Consider the following 21,767-nt stretch of genomic DNA (forward strand, 5'->3'; position numbering starts at 1 on the left):
TTTCTTGTGCTGCCAGTTAGACTTTTCCAGTCACTGGCAGGATTTTCCCGTGCTAGACATCTCTTTGAAGATCTCTTAGTTTTTGGGGATTGATTTTGGCAGCTTCCAGTTCTTCTTCTGACCAGAATGTTGTACCCACTGAGTTTTTGATGACTAAAAAATACTATTAGAAGTGAGGAGTAGTAAGCGTTAGCCCCTATTTACTTTCATCAGGTTTGTTCACTGGCATGTAGTCAGGAAATGTGGGTCCTGGCTTTGACTCACTTTGGTTTATGATTTGTTCCAGGCAACATTTTAGTTCCTGGCTTGTGTAGTGAAGGTCACGTGATGGAAAAAATGAAATGCGCCTTTTTGATGTTTCAATGATCAAAGGATGTAATGCTGATTTAATGGGTTCCAATAGTTGCAATGCTTATTTTAGAAGTGTGTGTTGGGGGGGCTGTATTACAAAAAACACATTTTATTTTTAATCAACCACTTCATCCTAGTCAGGGTCATGTCTGGCCCTGGTCCACCAGGAAACACTGGCCGCAAGGCAGGAATACATGGGACAGGGCACCCCCTCACACACAGCTGGTCATGTCTGCGTAGACGCCCATCCGACCAATAGCACTCTGAGATTCAGGTTCTCAATGGTAATGGACTAATGTAATAGGCTGCCGTGCCACCCAAGCGCACCAAATGTGAGGTTTAAGATTTCTTATATTTTTCATTTTCATTTCAATTTCATTAACTGCCTTATCCTGGTCAGGGTTGCAGCAGGTCTGATTTTACCAGGAAACATAAGGCAGGAAAACCCTGGTCAGTGTGCTAATCCATTGCAGGGCTTCGGACATTCGCCATTCGCCAAAGGCAGTCATGTCTGAATAAATTGCTGTCCAATAGGATTTCAAACATAGATCTCAGAGCTGTTGGGCTAGCTTAATAGAATGTTGCACCACCCAAGCACCACAATAATATTAATAATAATAATAATTATTATTATTGTTGTTGTTATTATTATTGTAATTATGATTATTGTTGTAATTATTATTATTATTATTGTTATTATTATTATTATTATTGTTGTTATTCTTATTGTTATTATTAATATTATTGTTATTATTATTATTATTACTACTACTACTACTACTACTACTACTATTATTTTTAATATTATCAAGATCTGATATGTAAAGTAAAAGAAAAAACAAATAGATTTTCTGTCACTTTTTTTTTTTTTTGGAGAGCAACATTTAAACTTACCCTCCAGCAGCGGCTGCATGAAGACACGTCCTGCCCAGGCTGTCTGGGGTGTTAATCTGAAAGCCTGCACACAGGACTGAATCATTACTGAGGACGCAGATAATGCTATGTCTCTGTCCTGAACGTACAGGGGGGTATGAAGAGCAGTGAAGAAAGGAAGCAACCCAAACACAAAATGACAGACAGCACAGCCACAGCAACAGCAGGGAACCCATAAAAGAAAGAAGGACACAGGGATAGAAGGAGAAAAAAAAAAAAAAAAGAGAAAGACAGAAAAGTGTTAGTGAGGTGTAAGTACAGACTCAATAAGAAGAATGACATGCTCTTAACCTCTTACGCTCCTTCATTTCATTTTAATCTGGATGTAATTAACACATGCTCTGTGCTCAGTCAATTAAAATGATGAGGGTCAGGTGGTTTCTATGGAGAATAAGAGGCTGGGATGAAAAATAACAATACATTCTAGAGAGAGAGAGGTCTTCATCAGGACTCTAAAAGCAATTCCTTTAAGATGAACAGCTACTGCAAAAAACTGAGCATCTAATCTTTCTAAGTTTCTTCATGATTTTTACTCCAAGCTTCACATCTGAAGCAATGTGAGTTGCTCCAGCACAAACATGACGACACACTGAGGTTAGACACTTGAAAAAAGGATCATGCTGTGAAACCATTACTAGGGCACAAAAAGCTTCCAGCACACTACAAACACATAAAAGATCAAAACCACACATTTTCATAGGGTGAGCAGCACAGGCCTGGAGAGGCCTCAGGCTTTGCAGATCTGCCAGCGTGGATCAAAAAGCCTCAATATGACAGCAGGGATCAATGAAAACTCATGGATGTTGCTGCTGATGAATTACTGAGGTAAATATTTATAATTCTACTGGGGTGTGTAAAATCAGGCTACCTTAGCAAACTGAGATTACAACGTAATATTTTTATTTCATTTTTTTTTCGCTGCTGGGGGAACCCTGACTGCAGTCGAGGTGGGTATGTTGCTGCTCACGCCTCCTCCGACCCACGAGCAGCCCTTAGTGGAACTTTTTCACCTATGCACTCTGCACAGGCGCCTCTCTATTTGTCAATCAAGGTTCTTACACAGCATTTGAAGACGCCAGCCACATAGTCTGGTCATCCCACCCTAGCAGAGACGTGTCTGCTGCAAGCACTGCCAACTATGCCCGTCAGATGGCGCAGCTAGCAGAATATCCCGCTGCGCCACCTGGGCACCTATTTTATAAAATTTTTACCATCTGTTTAAACATTTTAAACCCGAAAATTTTAAATCCAGATTTCAGCAGTTGTGAGCTAGCCTGATAGACTGGGTTTCCTCCAGGTGCTCCGGTTTCTTCCCACAAGTCCAAAGACGTGCAGTCAGGTTAACTAGAGCTACTACGAATTGCCCTAAGTGTGAATGCGTGTGTGTTTGCCCTGTGTTCTTGTGCCCTGTTCGGGGTGTTTCCTGCCTTTCGCCCAATAAATCAGACCCATCACGACCCTGACCAGGATAAAGCCGTGATAAAACAGACGCTGGACAAAACTTGGATGTCTCGTTTTTTTACTTATTTTGATTTTTATGCTCACTCAGATAAGCACAGTTTTACTAATCCTACTAAAAAGTGACACTTTTACTTTTTCAGGATTTGTTGATTATGCAACACATGTGAAAGTACCTGAAGACAGAAGTTTTCGGCAGCAGTCGGCATGAGCGTTAAGAGCAGCCAGATGCAGCGGGAACATCCCGTAAATTCCTCTCCTGCAGAGAGATGATATGCTGTATGTAAGTGTCTAAAACTAGAATAGAAATAGGTGGCAAAACCTCGACTCTGAAAGCACACACACCTGGTGCAGTCGGCGCCGCTGGTGATTAGGGTGTTGATGAGGAGTTCGTGACCATAACGGGCTGCGATGTGTAATGGAGTGTTGCCATCTTTATCCACACAGTTGATCTCTCCACCTGTCATTACATACACGTTCTCTTCTTATAGACTTATTAACTTCATGAGCCACCGGGGAGGTGACTGCAGTGGTCTCCAATAGTGTATGTACGAGGGATCTTCAAAAAATTTCCACACTTTTATATTTTGCTTGGAAACAGTGGTGGTGGGAGGAGCAGGAACTGGTCGTGTCTGAGAGACTGAGAGACGCTTATAGTCCAGATTTAGCGCCATTTGATTTCCACCTTTTTGGACACTCAAAGAAGCTTTAAGGGGAAGAAGATTTTCATGTAACGATGATGTGAAAGCAGCGGTGCATTAGTGGCTACGTGCTTAACCAAAAACATTTTTTGCTGATGGTATTAAAAGGTTGGTACGACGCTGGAAAAAAATGCATCGAAAGGTGACCATGTAGAAAATTGATGTCATTTGTTTTTGAAATTCTTAATAAACAGAGTTTAGGGGCGCTCACGTGGCACAGCGGTAAAACACGCTAGGACACCAGAGCTGACATTTTAAACTTGTCGGTTCTAAACCCATCTCTGCCATCGGGCTGGGCTGGGTGCCTACATTAACAATGATTGGCTGTTGCTCATACAGGGTGGGAGCCGGACAGGACCTCATCACTGAGGCAATTACGACCTCTGCTGGCTGGCAGTCGAGGGATAATGCGTTGATCAGGGTGTGGCTCTCCGTACACAAAGCTGATCCGCATATGAACTTGCCTCGGGCAGGTAAAAAGATGCAGTCGGCTACTGCACACATGCCGCAGGGGGCGTGTGTCAGTCTCGCTCTCCTCAATCAGGGTGGGGATCGGCATCAGTAGAGAGGAAGCATAACGCAATCGGGTAATTGGATATGCTAAAAAGTCGGAAGAAAAAGGGGAGAAAATGCACAGTGGGTAGCACTGTCGCCTCACAGAAAGAAGGTCCTGGGTTCAATTCCCAGGTGCAGGGGTTGGGATCCTTTCTGTGTGAGTTTGCATGCTCTCGCCGTGTCTGTGTGGGTTTCCTCCTACAAATGCTTTTTGACTAAATGGGCACAAAGTCCCACAGCTTAGGTTTCCTCCCACAGTACAAAGGCATGCAAGTGAGGTGAACTGGAGATACAAAGTTGTCCATGACTGTGTTTGACATTAAACTTGAACTATTGAATCTTGGGTAATGAGTAACTTCCTGTAACTACTTGTTTTGTCATGAATGTAACCAAAGTTTGTAAATATGACATTAAAAATCCTAATAAAAAGTATTATATAACATATACATCTAAATATTCAGTAAACCAACAGCTAAAAAAACTCAAACCATTCTGGATGAGGGTCTGTGAGCGCGTGAAGCGTCCGTGCACTGCGGTCATGTGAAGTGGATTCTTCCCATCTCGGCTCTGAAAGAAAAAAATAGCAACTTTAAAGCAAAGCACATGTGCAAACACACAGTGAAGAGGGAGTTTATGAGCAGACAAATTACCTGCACATTTACATCGGCTCCATTGTTGACCAGGAACTCGAGGCAGAGGGCTCCGTGTATGGACGCGGCAGCAAAGTGAAGAGGGGTGAAGCCTTTGTTGTTGGGCTGACTCACATTAGCACCGTGGTCGATCAGCTCACTCACCACAGCATCCTGACCATTAAAACACGCCACGTGCAGGGCTGTGTTCCCAAACGCATTGGCCTCATCTATCTGAAGGAGATAAAAATATGCAAACAGTCGTATTATACATATACACTATGGACAAAAGTATTGGGACACCCCTTTTACCTATTGAATGAATGTTTTTCAGCTACATCAGTTAATCACTCATTCACTCACTCACTCACTCACTTTCTTAACCGCTTATCCAGTTAGGGTCGCGGGGGTGCTGAAGCCTATCCCAGCTTTTCAATGGGCACAAGGCACACAGTAACACATCGCATACACACACAAACACCCATTCACCTATAGGGCAATTCAGTGTCTCCAATTAACTTGACTGCATGTTTTTGGACTATGGGAGGAAACCGGAGCTCCCGGAGTAAACCCACGCAGACATGGAGAGAACATGCAAACTCTGCACAGAAAGAAGCCAGACCGCCCCGCCTGGGAATCAAACCCAGGACATTCTTGCTGTAAGGCGACAGTGCTACCCACCAACCCACCGTGCCGCCCATAAATTGATTATATAAAGGATTGCCGCCCAAGCTTGGTTTAAAGAAACTCCAGTGTCCTGCACAGAGCCCTGACCTCAGCCCCACTGAACCCCCACTTGACCAACATCAGTGCCTAGCCATACAAATGCTTTTTGACTGAATGGGCACAAAGTCCCACAGACATACTTCAAAGACTTGTAAGAAGCCTTCTCAGAACCGTGGCTAAAAATCACATAAAGGTCACTCTATTTTAATATAATTGAATATAGTTTTTTAATTGGGTTGTCCAACAAGCTCATGGTCAGGCATCAGCAAACAAAGCCGTTAAATAAGCAATACTGGCTGTAAATGAGTGTAATTACCTCCACAGACAGGCTAAGCAGGTACTTGACCACAGAAATCTGTCCGTTGGAGGCGGCAGCGTGGAGCGGTGTGTATCCTCGCTTGTCCTTACAGCTGACCTCCGCTCCCTGCTCCACCAGCAGACGCGCCACATCCAGGTGACCTGCAGAGGTCAGAGGCCCATGCAACAGACCAACATTAATTAACCGATCATAAAGAGAAAAACATGCATGAAGTGTCTCAGTAGCTCATCAGATTTTAGCATCTCACCCATGTATGCCGCCCAGTGGAGGGCACGACTGTCCTTCTTATCAAAGGCATTAATATTCGCACCTTTCGCCAGAAGCAGGTTTACCATCTAGGCAGTGAGAAAGACAGATTAAGCAAACAGATAAAAATTGTGACAGCAAAGAAGAAATGACTGTGCCAGTCACAGTGGGTAATAAGCTGTGAGTCAGTCATGCGTCAGTGTGTGTGTGACTTTATATATACTTGCTTTAAATACCCTTCCCTTTCGAGGGTGCTTGGGTGGCACAGAGATAAAAAAAAAAAAGCTAGCCTTCCAGTGTTACAATCTCGAGCTACCAAGTTTAAATCTTAGCTCTGCTATCAGCCGGCTGGGCACCTACACAGACTCATGATTGGCTGTGGCACTGTAGGGGGAGAGACAATGGCTAAAATAAGGATCCTCATCACTGGTGCAAGTGTACCCTCTGCTGACCAGTCGAGGCGCCTGTACAAGGGGTGGCTAATCGCGGATGGCAGTGCGTGGCAAAGCTATGCTTTGTGAGACCTCATCCCCGGCAGGTAAAAAGAAGCAATTAGCTGTGCACATGGCAGCCTCTGTCCCCTTGACCGGGAGGAATATGTGAAAATGTTTAGAAACTGAGAAGCAGCTATGTCTCTAAATGTAGGCGTTTCCTATTCCCTACTGCAATTCCTCTGCAGCTTGCACCACACCATGCTGGCCAAGGAGGGTCACATCCTAGCACCCACCCCCTCCAACATGTAAAGTCGATAGAGCTTCTGTACACCAGCCTGCTGTGGATTCTCACAGAGATTCTTACAACATTCGAAGAATTACGCTATACCCTACATAGTGTTCCCCCACTACTTGTGCTAGATCCTCCAGACAGCAGAAGTCACCATTGCTGCACAATAAGGAGAAAAACCCATTTCACCTCCCCTCCCTCGTACACGGCCATCTGAGTCTGTTAAGCCTCCAGTCAGTCCATTAGCACCACCGAGACTCAAACTTAGAAGCTCAAATTCTTTGTAGTGGTGGGCTAGCATAATACAGTGCTGCACCACCCAAGAGCCCACTCCATTAGTAATTACTAAACAGTTGTTTATCGATTCATCAATATTTATAATTGAGATACATCGCAATTAGTTTTTTCTACCTTTGCCGCAATGCCACTGTTTGCACATTACTCGACACAGAACTGTTGTCAATCTGAAATGCTCAAAAAGTGGAACATCGTATACAGAAAGCACTTTTTCAGAGACTTGAGGGTGTCTGCTGTACCTCCGTGTGTCCGTTGAGGGCAGCGTGGTGCAGGGCAGTGCGTCCGCCGCGGTCCGACACATTAACGCTGCTCAGCAGAGGGATGATCAGCTCAGCGCAGCGCAGAGCCTTGTTGGCGGCGGCGACATGCAGAGGTGTCTGCCAGTTCTTATCACGAGCGTTCACGTCGGCCGAGTGACGGATCAGCACCCGCACCGCCTCCTGAATATGGAGGAAGAGGGAGAGTCAGAGACACTGAATGCAAATAAGCAATACAGAACACTAGTCTAAACCCTAACGTAAAGGGATATATTAGGATATACATGTATAGGCAATCAGCCAGCCAAAAAAACAGGCTACTACTTTTGTATTTTTCTCACCACTTGTGCACTGTGGGTTATGACACCTTGACCTCAACATCACACACACACTAACTCTTAAGTTGGGCTGTAGAGTTGATGGCCTTCATGTCTTCTGGCTTAGATGAGTCTTGGCCACCCAACAACCTGTTGTGGTTTGTCCCTCCTGTCTGTCTAGCCATAACAATTTGGCCTCTTTATGCAGAACTATACCTTCTGTATTCAACACATGAACTGACCGTCACATGCACAACTGTTATGAAATAGACATTGCCATGCATATTTCTGAGTTGTGGTGCTAATGTTTTGGCTCATAAGTGTACAGATTCAATTTGTGCCCACCTGTCAGTATGTGCAAAAATGCCACCACAACCTATACTATGTGGACAAAAGAATTGGGACACCCCTTTTAATGACTGAATTCATGTGTTTCAAGACTGAATTCAAGTCTAGCGGTTAAGATACTGGACTAGTAATCAAAGGTCACTGGTTCAAACCCCACCATTGCCAGGTTGCTGCTGTTGGGCCCTTGAGCAAGGCAGATGCTTTTTATCCAAAGCGACTTACAGTACTGTGACGGTATATTGTCTAAGCAATTAGGGTTTAAGGGCCTTGCTCAAGAGCCCAACAGTGGCAACCTGGCAGAGTTGGGGCTTGAACCAGTGACCTTTCAATTACAAGCCCAGTACTTTAACCACTAGGCTACAACTGCCCTGTTTTAGCCTCAACAATTGCTAACAGGTGTAATAAACCAATTATATAAAGAAAATTATATGCTTCCAATTTTGTAGGCCATGTCCTGTTCCAGAATGACTGTACCCCTAAAGCTTGATTTAAAGAAACTCCAGAGTCCTGCAGAGAGCTCTGACCCCAGCCCCACTGAAGAGCTTTGAAATAAACTGGAACATCAATTGAAGCTTTCTTGACCAACATCAGTGCCCAAACATACAAATGTTTTTTGACTGAATGGGCACAAAACACCACAGACATACTTCAAAGTGTTGTGAGAAGCCTTTTCAGTAGAGTAGTTCTTGTTCTAGTTACAAAGATCACAACAAACTCACTATTTTAATACCATTTGTTTTTCAAATTGGATGTCCAACAAGCTCATTGTCAGGTGTCCAATTACTTCTGGTTATATAGTGTATGGACTGTACCACAGCTAATGTAACCCTCAGAGATTAAAAACAGGACTTTTACAACAGTTTTTTTTTTTCTTCAAAGAGAATGTGTTCTTGTAACTTGGCTTATAGGATGCACATTACATGCCATGTGGCTGGTTACGAAACAGAAACAGGAAGGAAACGCTAATGTCGCTCAAACCAGTGTAAACCTAAAAAATGTCATAAGATCACAGGCTGTAATGAAGCCTTTTTAAATCATAATCTGACATTCTGTACCTACTTGTGTTCAACAGTTTATTTAAGTTACATTTTACATATTTGACCTTTATAAAAATGCTGAAACTCCCAACACCCCCTGCGTGTGGTGATTCACGTCGTCTTCCTATGTGTGGTTGGTGTTGCTATGGTGCAGAGCGACTCCTGCTATCTGTGTGATCTCGTGATAGTTCCTGTTGTCCAACTTACGCATTATTTCCAGTGTATTTTCACTTCAGCTAGCAAGATCAGCTCCTGATACAGACTGAACTACACAGTACACAGAGTCTTAGTTCCTCAACACTTGTGTCCTGCATCTCTTGATATATTTATGAACATATTTGTGGGTTAACATGTTTGCATACACACCTCACTCCGTGATGCCACGGCCCTGTGCAGAGGGGTGAGCCACATGTTGTCTTTGGCATTGACCCGGGCCCCTATAGGACAAAAAAAAACACAATACAATTAAAAGTTTAAAGCTGAACAATATAAGCTGGTTTAAAGCTCATTTAAAGCTGAACAATATAAAACTGTCAGATGTACTTCCAGGAAAAGAGTTGTTTTAAAACAGTTCATTAATTTAAGAGCAGATACATTTTACCTTGTAATTACAAGAGACAAATGAATACATTTATTTACGTAGTTAGTTACCTTATGCTGTGTTGATAAAAGAAATCTTAAGAAAAGGTCTGTCTTTGCAATGCTTAATTTGGGATTTAATAATCTAGACCTACAATGAAGTACAATGGTACCTTGTAACTCAACATCCCCTAAACTCAAAATCTTTGATACTCAACGTCTTCGCCGAAAAATTTGTACCCTTAAACTCAACGTTTCCCTTAAACTCAATGTGTTCAGCTTGTTTTTTAAAAATGCATTCATTAAATTTTAAATTAACAATGAACAGTCACTTTGTTCACCGCTCTGCTTGAGCGGTGTGTTAAGACTTCATCAAAGTGTACATATCAGACGAATCTGCATTTGTGTGGAATAACCGTCAAATCCAGTCTCCACATGTATCTGTGTTTACCTGGATTTTTCTCACCGTTTCACTTTTAAACTTGTGTTCCAGCTCGGGGTTCTGAGAAATTGTAAGAATCAGCTTTTTATTTCAGTGTTTCTTATATTATATTTGTGTTATTTTCAGTGTGTAAGTCTCAAAAACAACCCTATTATTTTACATTAGCCTAAAACACATTAACATTTTAGGCATTTAGCAAACACCAAAGCGACTTACATTACAGTTACAATTACAGTATACAGTTTAAGCAATTGAGGGTTAAGGGCCCTGCTCAATGGCCCAACAGCAGCAACCTGACAGTGGTGGGGCTTGAACCAGTGACCTTTTGATTACTAGTCCAGTACCTTAACCACTAGACTACGGCTTCCCCCGTATGCATATAAATACATGTATGGAATGTATGGAAACCATACAGCCTTTTGAACTCAACGCCAGTCCCAGAACCAACTGACGTTAAGTTTCAAGGTACCACTGTAATTCTAAAAAAATAAACTGATAAATCCTCTGCTGCTTTTATGGACATCTATGGCACTATAGGTTTTAGCACTATGGAGAAAATACAGCACATGCTGGACATGACCACAGAAACACATTCATACATATGAAACAATTAAGTTGTTAAATTTTTGCAAATATTTACACTTGGTACATCAACTGGTTGGTCAGTTTGTGTAAAGGCTTCACCACAATTTGTAGTTGTTTACCTAGTGACAAGCAACCAAGTATATGTGACAACTATCCCATTTATAACTGCTGAACAACATCCTGGCCGTGCAGTAAAGTAAGAAGATAAATATTTAATGAAAGTGAAAACAATCTGACTGAACATAAGACTCACAGCCAGCAGGATTTACATTTTTGCTTTCTTGTTTATTAACTCAATAAAAAGTCTATAAACTGGTCCGTGCCTTTATTAAGCCAATCTAAGTGGTCTTTTACAAACAACTGAGTCAGCACGAAAGAAAAGAGAGTTCTACCAGAGAGGATGAGGAGCTCGATGATTTCTGCATCTCCAAGGAACGCTGCAGCATGGAGGGGGGTTCGCTTCTCTGTGTCCTAAAGGAGAGAGGGGTGGGGGAAGGACAGATATTTGGTAAGTGGATTAAAATCCTGATATATCGCAGTGCCTGTAAGCTTCATTGCATTTTCAGACAAAGGATTTTCAAAATGTTATGGAGAGTTGGAGCTGCAGCATAAAGTCCTTCTGGTAATCATTTATTTATGCCGTCCCAGTAGTGCCAAAAATTTCCTGACCGCTCTCTACAAACCTCAGAAATGTGGAGACATATTAATACAAACAAGGATGTGATTTGTAAATTCAATGTCATGTAAATCCTGTACAAATGCTGCATCTTACCAACTTCCTGCAACGAATTAATTTTAAACAGCACAGGGGAAATGTAAGACTTTCAGGCCAGGAAACTTGTTGAACGTTTGAATAATGGTCTTAAATAGATACTGAAACAAATATACAGAGCATCCAGAAATGACCTAATACTGGACGGGCTGTAGCACAGGACTTTGCCAAAAAAATACACCAGCAAATAATCCAGCAATTTTAAAAAACAGTATTTGCAATGATTTTGTTTTACCTACAGTGCATGATATTATGAAAACAATGACAAAGTTCTAGTTTTCTGGGAAAACTAATTCCTAATAATAAGGGCAGGTAAGGTACTGGCATGGTTAAGGTACTGTACTAGTAAACAGAAGGTTGCGGATTCAAACCCCACCACTGCCAGGTTGCCACTGTCTGGCCCTTGAGCAAGGCCCTTAACCCTCAATTGCTAGGACTGTATACTGTATGTCGCTTTGGATAAAAGCATCTGCTTAATGCCATGAATGTAATAAAACAAATTATTAAGTTATGTATGTGTAAAAAACAGGGCAGAAAACCACCCCTCTATGCTGGTGATTTTTAATCTCTTAGTGGTTGGTGTTGCTATGGTGCAGAGCGACTCCTGCTATCTGTGTGATCTCGTGATAGTTACTGTTGTCCCACTTATGCATTATTTCCAGTGTATTTTCACTTCAGCTAGCAAGATTAGCTCCTTATACAAACTGTATGTCTGTAATGGAAATACTCTGACAAACCTTTATTAATAAACACTGATCATGGCCATGTCCACAAATGCAAGTAAAGCCTGTACTATTCACCAAACACCAAACTGGACTGATGTACAGTGAAAATGTGTATTGTTATCCAACAGGTCAGTCTTTTAAATATTTTACGGAAATAATGGACAGTTAAAGTTTAGGGTGCTAGACTGGACTGTCTGCAGTCCACACCTGTCTTGGCACATTAAGAAGTGCAAAATACAACAATGAAAGCTGAGATGTTTGCACAGCTGAAGGCATAATAAAGGAATGTCAAGACGTTCTGTCAGTCCAGTTTGTATACAAAACTGGATCAACTGGTATCTTTAGTCTTATTTTTTGAGCTAAGGTCACCTGTCCTAACATTTTTTTAAACATGCTGCAGGCATCAGAATTGGAATGCACATATATCTAAAAAGAAACAGATTTCACAAGGTGCAATATAGCTTTTTAAACATAAATTGTTGGGGGGCATTTTTTTCCAATTTTCTCCCAATCTAGTCATATCCAAATAACCGATCGTATTTCACCTCTGCTGCTGCTGACCTGCACCTGACCAAGAAGGGCCGTAACTAACACACACCCCCTCCGACACATGTGCAGTAGCCGACCATTTCAACTGCACTTGCCAACTTTTATACCTCTTGTTTGCCATGTGGTTGTCATTTACTATTATTTTTCTTGCTGTTTGGTCTAACTTGAGATGTTGATGGTTAACCAATTAGCTGATGATAGGCAATTGAGACATTGTTAGAGAAATACTGTTAAAAAAATAATTTCCAACAGCTAACAATTGATTCAACACCCTCGGTGGTCATGTTTTACACAGTGTGCATTACCTACAAAACTAAGTCAAATGTATCCCCTCTAAGGAGAACATACTTCAATCCTTGGTCACTCCAGGAAAACTACTCTGCAACTAAATCTTATGAATCAGAAATTGAAATTTGTGTGAGAAGGAAACTGTTTCACATTTTGGAACATTCTGGTCATGCTGCTTGGTTTCGGAGCGCAGTATGTTCATATTAGTGTACATTAAAGTAAATTACATTACAATGGTATATGAACAGCCTTGGAGATAAATTATTTGAACAAAAATACAAAATTGGGCAGTACATCCTGAAGTGTTAATGTGGCTATGAGGAAGGTCTTGTAGAATAATGTACAAATAATGAAGGAATTGGACATGTACCTGTCACTAACTCCTGAGTTACTGTGGGGCAAAGATATTTGTATGTTCAGGAATGAAGAAACCATTGGGGAACAAATAAAAAAGACACTTGTCCGAAAGGTGGGAATACCCTGATCAGACAATTACATCCCTCAATGTATACTCAAGTTTGTCCTTGCAGTATTTAACATGTTTGCAGGTTGGAATGTTATTCTAAGCATTTTTTCTAAATCTGTTGTTGAATGAAAGGCCCAAACCCTGCACTTCTGTTAGCACGCCATGGCAACTCGCCCACAAGGGCACAAAGTTTGACGTGTAGTGTAATCACTGATTGAGACTGGAACTGTGAGTACTAACGACAGCAGATCATTTGCCTAGTCACACATGCCCAAAATTTCTCAAACAGAGCAGGCCAAAACAATGAAGTCATTTTAACTGAAGGCCTCAGGACAGCAGACTGAATATTAAGCAGAATATTCAGGAAAACAACTCTGCATCGTTGCTTCTGCACATAACTTGAGCGGCTGTCTGTAAGCTTCCTACGCTGTGCACCACTGAAACAAAGAAGCGGGTGGGTAGTGGAGGTTTCAGGGAAGAGCTGCATACCAGTGCGTTGATGTCCTCCGATTTGTAGATGAGCATGCGTATCTCCTCAGGGTCTCCATTGAAGATGGCCTGGACGAGAGGCGGCTATGGAAAAGCAAAGTGCACGTTAGTATAAATGTCACTTTAACTGTTTACAGTGATTTTACTCATTTTAAAGCTCTTAATATGTTTCTATGGTTTAAAATGAACATAAAAAGTAAGATTTTTGGAGTTTGGAGTTCATGTGAACCCAGATAAGAACAAAAGCATGCACATGTCTGCGGATACTAAGAACTGGCGTTTGTGTTCGAGTTCCAAAACACGCCTGCATGAGGGTGATAATTATCAGTCTGCAGAGCCACAGTTACATGCCTCACACAGTAGGAGAATTTATATCTTCACTGGAAGACATAACTAAGATTCACTGCTCCGGGCATTTAGTCTTACCCCTAAGCTGAGATCATAAAGTAACATTTATAAGCCTACATAGCTTTAAAGATTTCACACTGGAAATTTCAGTTGCAAGAAAATGTGTGTGAACACCCTTACAGTTACCTGAATTTTTCCATAAATTATTCAAATCTGATATGAAACTTTTGCAAGTCATAACACACACACACACACACACGTCTGTTCTGGTTTGGAGCTGCATTTCTGCCAGTGGTGTTGGCAAATTATCCAAATTTATGTAATCATGAATGCTGAAAAATACATACAGGTTTTAATTCATTTTGCCAGCACCTGATTGGGAATGGTTTTATTTTTCAGCATAAAAAGCAATTCCTGGCCGCTCAGGTGGCGCAGCGGTAAAAACACACGCTGGAACACCAGAGCTGGGATCTCAAATACATCGTATCGAGTCTCAGCTCTGCCGGCTGGACAACGATTGGCCTGGGATAGTGGTGGGATATTAAGCCGGATAGGGACTCTCTCATAACTAATGCACGTACAACCTCTGCTGGATGATTGATGGCGCGTGCACAGAGAAGAGGAAAAGAGTGCTGTCAGGGTGTGTCTCTCCGTACACAGTGCTGATCCGCATTGTACTCGGCAAAGTGTAGGTGACAAAATACATACGGCCACTGCCAACGTGTCGGAGGGGGCGTGGGTTAGCTTCATTTTCCTCAATCAAAGCGGGAATCGGCATTGGTGGAGAGGAACCATGACGCAATCAGGGCAATTGAACGCGCTTAAAAAAATTTCTCCCCAAAAGAGATCAAGATGTGCTTAGCGCCGAGGGAGGTCCCACTAAATACTAATGTTTGCCTGTAGAAGCAATTTTGTTCTGAAAATGTTTTATTATTACTATTGTTTATTATTATTACTGTTTGTATCTACAGTATATAGTGAGCAGTCACAAAAATATTCACCAACTTCTATAGGATGCATTTGCTGTTGTATCAAAAATATATGATGCATGAGCATGTACTTTACTTTCATATAAAACGGATATGAAAAGCCTCCTACATGTTTCACTGTTACAGCACAGTTGCAATGAACTTGCTGGTGCTTTACTTCCTGTATCTCCTTGCTGCCACCCCTCCCCAGAAAAAAGCAGTACTTCCTGTTGCTTTCTTTCGCCTTCTCAGAAAAGATTGAGAGGAAGCTCAGAAAGGTTTTCAGTTCCGCTGCAGGAGAGCACATGCATTATTGTGCAAACACATCAACTAATATGGGCTGACACAAAGCTGACGGCTGCAATGGAAAATGTGCCGTAATGAGGGCCATAATAGAGCGAATCACAAACAAGACTCACATTGTCTCCTGAATCAGCTGGTCCCTTTCTCGACCCTCTCTATCACACTGATATAGGTGAAGGTTTTACATGGGATGAGGACAATTATCTGGATGTGTCATCACACCCACTACAATTTATTTTAGCAAAAATATGAATTTTAACAAATTGTGCTGTCAGGTTTTACAGACGTCCTTTCATTAAGTGTCCAATAAAGCGCCAATCAAAAGCAGAGTATTTCAGATTGTATGATGTGTGATATTATTACTTGATGTTTGCCAGTGACAAACACTTGTGTGATGACTAAGCCCTAATCTCAAATTCATGAAACATCTTTAGGATGAATTGGAACGCCAGAAGCCGGAACGCCAGAAGCCGGACCTTCTCATCCAACAGTGCGTGATCTCATAAATGCTCTTTTAAAATTCCTACCAGACACTTTAACATTTTGCTGATAACCTTACCAGAGTGAAGGCTGTTATGGTTGCAGCATTGGGGACACAATTTTGTTGTTGGACCCAAGGGATTGAATGGAATGTGTAGCTGTAAACTGATTTCTGGCAAATAGTAGCCCCTGACACCAATACTTATCATGCTCTGTACATCACTAATAATAGTACATCTACACAATAAATATTTACAATAAACCAGCATCATCTGCCTCTCATGATCAGATTCACCATTCAACGCTATCACAAACAGTATAAGTCAACAGATGTTTGTGCTGAAGCGTGACACCACTGCTGGGTCAAGAGGCTCTTGAGAAAAGGAGCAGGGTTCTGATCATTGCCTATTACAAATGAGGACATTCCCTCATCGCTCCAGACCTCCTTCCAAGCAAAGCTGAGCACTCCAAACACTCGAACCTTTGTTGACATATGCTACATTCCTCCTCCCTCCCCCGTTCGCCTAAGGGCCAATGAGTGTGCAGCAAGCTTTCTTGTAATGAAATGGGGGAGGGGACATGGAAGGATTCCCTGCTTTTGACAAGTCGAGCACCACAGACCCTTTTCATCACGCTCTGGACCCAATATTGCTGGCACAGCAGGAGAATAGGAGCTCTGGAGTAAGAGGCTCTCGATGCCCTTCTAGAAAACTGCAGAACTGAAACCAGCCTTCTTGTGACTCTTGTGTACCTGGGATTATGGTTCTTATTCATGTCCACACTGAGGAATTTCTTTTCTATACACTGAACTTTTGGGCTTAATACAGAAAACAGAGTGTAAGACGTGTTTTTAAAAGCTTGACAGCTTTACAGGATTTCTAAAAACACACCCCAATGACTACACTGTTGTGTGCTGACGAATAACAGAAGCTCAAGCATCACCTCATCATCAAACTTGTTCTTTCATAGCAAAAAACCAAAACCACCCCAGATGAGAAGGGGACGAGCAACAAGATGCAACTTCCTGTTCCTTTTCTCTGCACACAGCCAACTAACTGCACACGACACCTAATATCATACACTAACAAGTTAGCAAAATGTATTATGTATTACAGACCAAAATGTATTATAGACCAAAAATGCAAAAACTAAATAAAAGACAGCCAAAGTCCCTAACAAGCCCTTTGTATGTTGGATCACTCCCCTCAGCAACAATGTTTTAAGGCCACATCCCTTGAAATCATGTCAAATTGTTAAATGTCAAAATCCCAACCTCTGTGTTCTCAATCATGCCCCCTAGAACAATGATGTTTAGCACGATGATGTTCAGTCGTGTCCCTGACAATGCTTGCCATCACAGATGTTTGATTGTCGGGCAACCATTCTGACCGAGTTTGAGAGGATCTGCCATGAAGAATGGGATAAACCGCCGATATCCACATCTGCAAAGCTTGTAGAGACATATTTATAAAGACTTGCAGCTGTAATTGTTGCCACAGATGCTTCTACAAAGTATTTAATAAATGTACTGAATCATTTTGTATTATCTTGCTTTTCTTTACTCAGTAATGTTAAATTCTTACTTTATTCAGGTGATTCAATAACTTCCTTTGGGATAAATATCTTATCTATATATCCATCCATCTATCTATCCTATCCATCTATCTATCTGGTCCAGTGTCAATGTACCGTAGCACACTACCCCAGAGATTTGTGGATCTGTGATCTCCACACAGATCTACAAATTTGTATATAAAAATTAGAGATGGGACGATCGATCGGCTATGAATCGGTATCGGCCGATTTTTAATCAAAATATGCTATCGGCAATCGGCCGATATTTCCTAAAAGTAGCCGATCCGATCGTGTGATATATAAAGATCAGGTTAAGTTAACAGCTCAGTGGATCGATCCAGACTTTGAGCTACAAAGCACCAACCATCACATCAAAATTCGTCAACCATTGTACAGAAACCACAGTGAAAGCTCTTCATGACCTAAAATAACATCATTAACGTTGTGCATCATACATATGATGCAATTTTGCTGATTGAAATATTTACTTTAAAAAGATAATTCAACCTGGTCACATCTGAGTCGATTCTATCAGCACGTTATATAAACTCCTGGTTCACTTTAGTAAATCGTGAGCGGTTCTTGCTTGTGATTTAGATGAGAACAGAAAACGTTACAGAGCCAATCAGAGGCAAAAGTTTATTCATTAGCAAATTCGTTAGTTCAGGATCATCTGCTGGACTTTTAGGATCATCAGAAAACTTTTAGACGGAACGAGTCTGACTCGGTTACAGATCTGTGGTAATAGCAGTTTAATTAAGCTTTTAAATTAAGCTTTTTAATGTAAGAGAGTCACACAAACTGTTCTGAAGTAGCTGGTGTTTATTTAAAACCACGACATTTAATTAATAACAGTAAACACGGAGAGATAACCGAGAAGAACTTACGCATCGCATGAAAACGAATCGACTCATGAATCACTTAGCGACACTAAACAGATCATCTCTTAAAGGCACAAACACACACACGCGCGCTGTTGCGTTTGTCTCCGGTTTATCTTCACTGTGAGGCTCTTTTTAAGTTTTTTTTTCAGACTGAACTGGATATTAAACATTATATGAACATTAAACCTGCGTGTGTGTGTGTGTGTGTGGGCATGTTGACCCCCCTCGATCGGAATCGGCTATCGGCCGATCGCCCTGAAAGGAGATCGGAGATCGAAATCGGTGCCAAAAACCCTGATCGGTACATCTCTAATAAAAATGTATCACAAATTATTTAAGTTTGTTGATATGCTTACTCTAAATAATACTTTTGAATATATATTTTTCTGTGTAATAAAATTTAATTAAATATTACTGTCTATTTTATATATAAGCCCATGCTAGCCTTTCTAATGCCTACTCAGACAGCAAACCAAGAGCTTATATCTGTAATAACAACATTTTTTGTCATGTAGTGATACTGATTGCACAAGTGAGTCATCGTGTAAAAGTCGTGCTACACTGGTATTCATTTTTAACACCATCAGCATGACATACCAAGAAGCTGAACACAGATTGCAGATTGGTGTCTTTGCATAACAACATCTATGCTTGCTCAGCCAAAAAACATAATCACCCAGTCAGTGCGCTTACAGGGAAATGATTTTATTTTAATAAATTTCTGAGGGTTTTGCACAATCAAAGCGAAATAATAATAGAACAACACATATTGCTAGTGTATGAGCGAAAACTCTAAACAAAAGAACGGACACTGATGCTAAAACAATCTCATCTCACTGAGTGCTAAAAAAAGCACTCAAATTGTAAATCCACAGCTAAACTACATTGACCTTGGGAGATGAATTCTTAAGCTATAAAAAGCTACAAAAGCATTTCTAAAATCCAGAGTTTCTACACTAATTTTTCTTCAAATACAGTACTGTTGTTACTCCTCTTAAGCATATCACACCAAGTGTGTGCAATGTGAACTGAGATGAACAAGAATCAAAGAGTAATCGCAAAAGTCCTACAGAAATCACCACCTGAATCCTCCACAATGCTTCTGAACAGTGTTCCCCTGACCAGGATTGCTGCTGCACAATATATGAGATAGGATCAGTCTGGCACCTCTGCTAAGACCTTTCTGCCAAGAGATGAAACTCCAGACAGCATAATCATCAGCTTTTATAACAAAAGTCCTGCAGATATCACCACCAGAATCCTCCACAATGCTGCTGAACAGTGTTCCCCTGACCAGAATTGCTGCTACACAAAATAGAAGGTACGATTAGTCTGGCACCTCTGCTGAGACCTTTCCGCTATGGGAGGCCCTGGCAAGAGATAAAAATCCACACAGCATAACTGTCAGCTGAGTTTCCAAGAGTTTTGCACCACTGCAGCAAAATTCCTGCAGATTACCACCTGAATGGTCCACAATGCTTTTGAAGCTTCTACAAACTGCACACCTTTGCTACTCTGTGGAGGTGTGATGTCAAAATTGAACAAAAGGATGTCAGAGTAGTGGTTAATCACCTGAAGCTTAGTAGAAGTTGGATGATGCAACATGACAATGACCTAAGCAGCTACGGAAACATTATTGCTGTTTGAGGAGGTTCTACCAACCTAGATTATGAAATAATATGAATATGCTTAATTTAAATATAACATTTACAATTATTATTTGAATGGATGCCACAGGTTTAGGTTATTTATGCAGAAATTTACACTATACCAAAGGGTTCGTTAACTTTTTTGGAATGTTGTTTTGGCTGTTTTGATAACAGAAACACTTTTAATGTATTATTTTTCCATATGTGTATTTAATTCATGGAAAAAAAGGCCAGAACACAATGTACCAATGAGATCACTGCATGTGTCATTCAATGGGAAAACTCAACTCCCAAGAACCATTTAATTTATTTATTTATTAGGATTTTAACATCATGTTTTACACACTTTGGTTACATTCATGACAGAAATAGTAGTAACTCATTACACAAGGTTAAGGTCAAACAGAGTCATGGACAATTTTGTATCTCCAATTCACCTCACTTGAATGTCTTTGGACTGTGGGAGGAAACCAGAGCTCCCGGATGAAACCCCACACAGACAAGGGGAGAACATGCAAACTCTACACAGAAAGGACCCGGATCACCCCACCTGGTGATCGAACCCAGGACCTTCTTGCTGTGAGGCGACACTGCTACCCACTGAGCCACCATGCCGCCCCCCCCGGACTTCCCCAAGGATCAATGCAGTGACATTAAAACAGATGACCACCAGTCTGGGAAATATAGACAGACTTTGGTCAAGATTTGTCTTGGTTTCTTTACAAATATTCTTAAGAATAAAAAAAAAAAACAATGCTTTTTTCAAAGCTCTGGAATGAAATGGCATTTCTCAGACATTATCAGTGTTCTCTCTGTCCATTCCTAAGTAACGTCAGGTGTGCAGGTATGCAGTACAAACCTGATCAGCGAGTTTCAGCACAGCCATATCTCAGATCAGGGTCACCTGGAGCGGTACATCCGAACTCTTCAGATTCCTGCTGAAGATCTCAGCTGATAAAAGCCACCCTGGTTCCTCACAGATCGCCTTGCTGTAGATCAGGACCCTGGTTATTCGTTTGCAACGAGATGTACAGCAGAGCACCAGGAGGAGCAGCTCTGATGGATGAAGCTGGAGACTCGGGGTTCTGGGTTCGGTGCTCAGTGGCGGCCCTGCCGGCGCAGACCCGTTTATCCCGGATCAGTGAGCGCAACAGCAGCCGGGAACGAAGAGACGGATGTCTCACGATCTGCTATTGTGGCAGCACTTGCAGAGCTTTAGAAATCGGTTTGAATCTACCGAACATCCTCCTGTCTGTGTGATCAGATGCTTTTAGAAAACAGGAAGTCCTCGAGTCCCTCTCCTCCCCCTCTGTCTCTGCTTTTCTGTCTCTCTGCTCTGGCGAACACACAGCGCTGTGGACCGTGTAGCGTATTTAAGCTACCCGTTTTCCGACCAGCCCAGCCACCTAAGCTACCATTGGCTTGTTGTTATTTGTCCCGCCTTCTTACGGCGTCACTACGAACAATGCGCCAATCAGAAGAAGGACGCGGGTTATAGACGAATACGGGTGGGGAACATACTTTTGCTTGAGTACTTCTGTCGCCTCAGTGGAAAAAGAGACCCGACTCCATGTTCGACTCATTTAGGAGTCGACTAGGATTCAAAATTTTAATGAAGTCAAGAGTCATTTACACATTTTATTATTTATTTATTTATTATTAGGATTTTAACGTCATGCTTTACCCATTTTGGTTACATTCATGACAGGACAGGAAGTTACTGGTTACACACGATTCATCAGTTAAAGTGTTTTTTATGGCAAACACA

At 41.5% G+C, this 21,767-nt stretch overlaps 1 protein-coding gene across 3 annotated transcripts in view; it reads right to left on the bottom strand.

The window, feature by feature from the left end:
* The window catches only part of ankrd44 (ankyrin repeat domain 44), a 32,643-nt gene extending 11,293 nt beyond the window's left edge, over positions 1–21,350 (bottom strand). For 2 of the 3 annotated variants that reach the window (XM_063005851.1, XM_063005853.1), the window contains exons 1-12: positions 20,859–21,350; positions 13,793–13,876; positions 10,896–10,974; positions 9,264–9,334; positions 7,178–7,378; positions 5,920–6,007; positions 5,670–5,812; positions 4,649–4,861; positions 4,487–4,565; positions 3,088–3,202; positions 2,919–3,001; positions 1,246–1,363 (exon numbers count right to left, since the gene is read on the bottom strand). In XM_063005851.1, the coding sequence (XP_062861921.1) occupies positions 1,246–1,363; positions 2,919–3,001; positions 3,088–3,202; positions 4,487–4,565; positions 4,649–4,861; positions 5,670–5,812; positions 5,920–6,007; positions 7,178–7,378; positions 9,264–9,334; positions 10,896–10,974; positions 13,793–13,876; positions 20,859–20,885 (1,301 nt within the window). In that variant the 5' untranslated portion in view covers positions 20,886–21,350. The remainder of the gene's footprint in view (positions 1–1,245; positions 1,364–2,918; positions 3,002–3,087; positions 3,203–4,486; positions 4,566–4,648; positions 4,862–5,669; positions 5,813–5,919; positions 6,008–7,177; positions 7,379–9,263; positions 9,335–10,895; positions 10,975–13,792; positions 13,877–20,858) is intronic. The other variant, XM_063005852.1, reaches the window with a different exon arrangement.
* Between the last annotated feature and the right edge of the window lie 417 nt (positions 21,351–21,767).

This window comes from Trichomycterus rosablanca, chromosome 12 (genome assembly GCF_030014385.1).
Source record: "Trichomycterus rosablanca isolate fTriRos1 chromosome 12, fTriRos1.hap1, whole genome shotgun sequence".
NCBI lineage: Eukaryota > Metazoa > Chordata > Actinopteri > Siluriformes > Trichomycteridae > Trichomycterus > Trichomycterus rosablanca.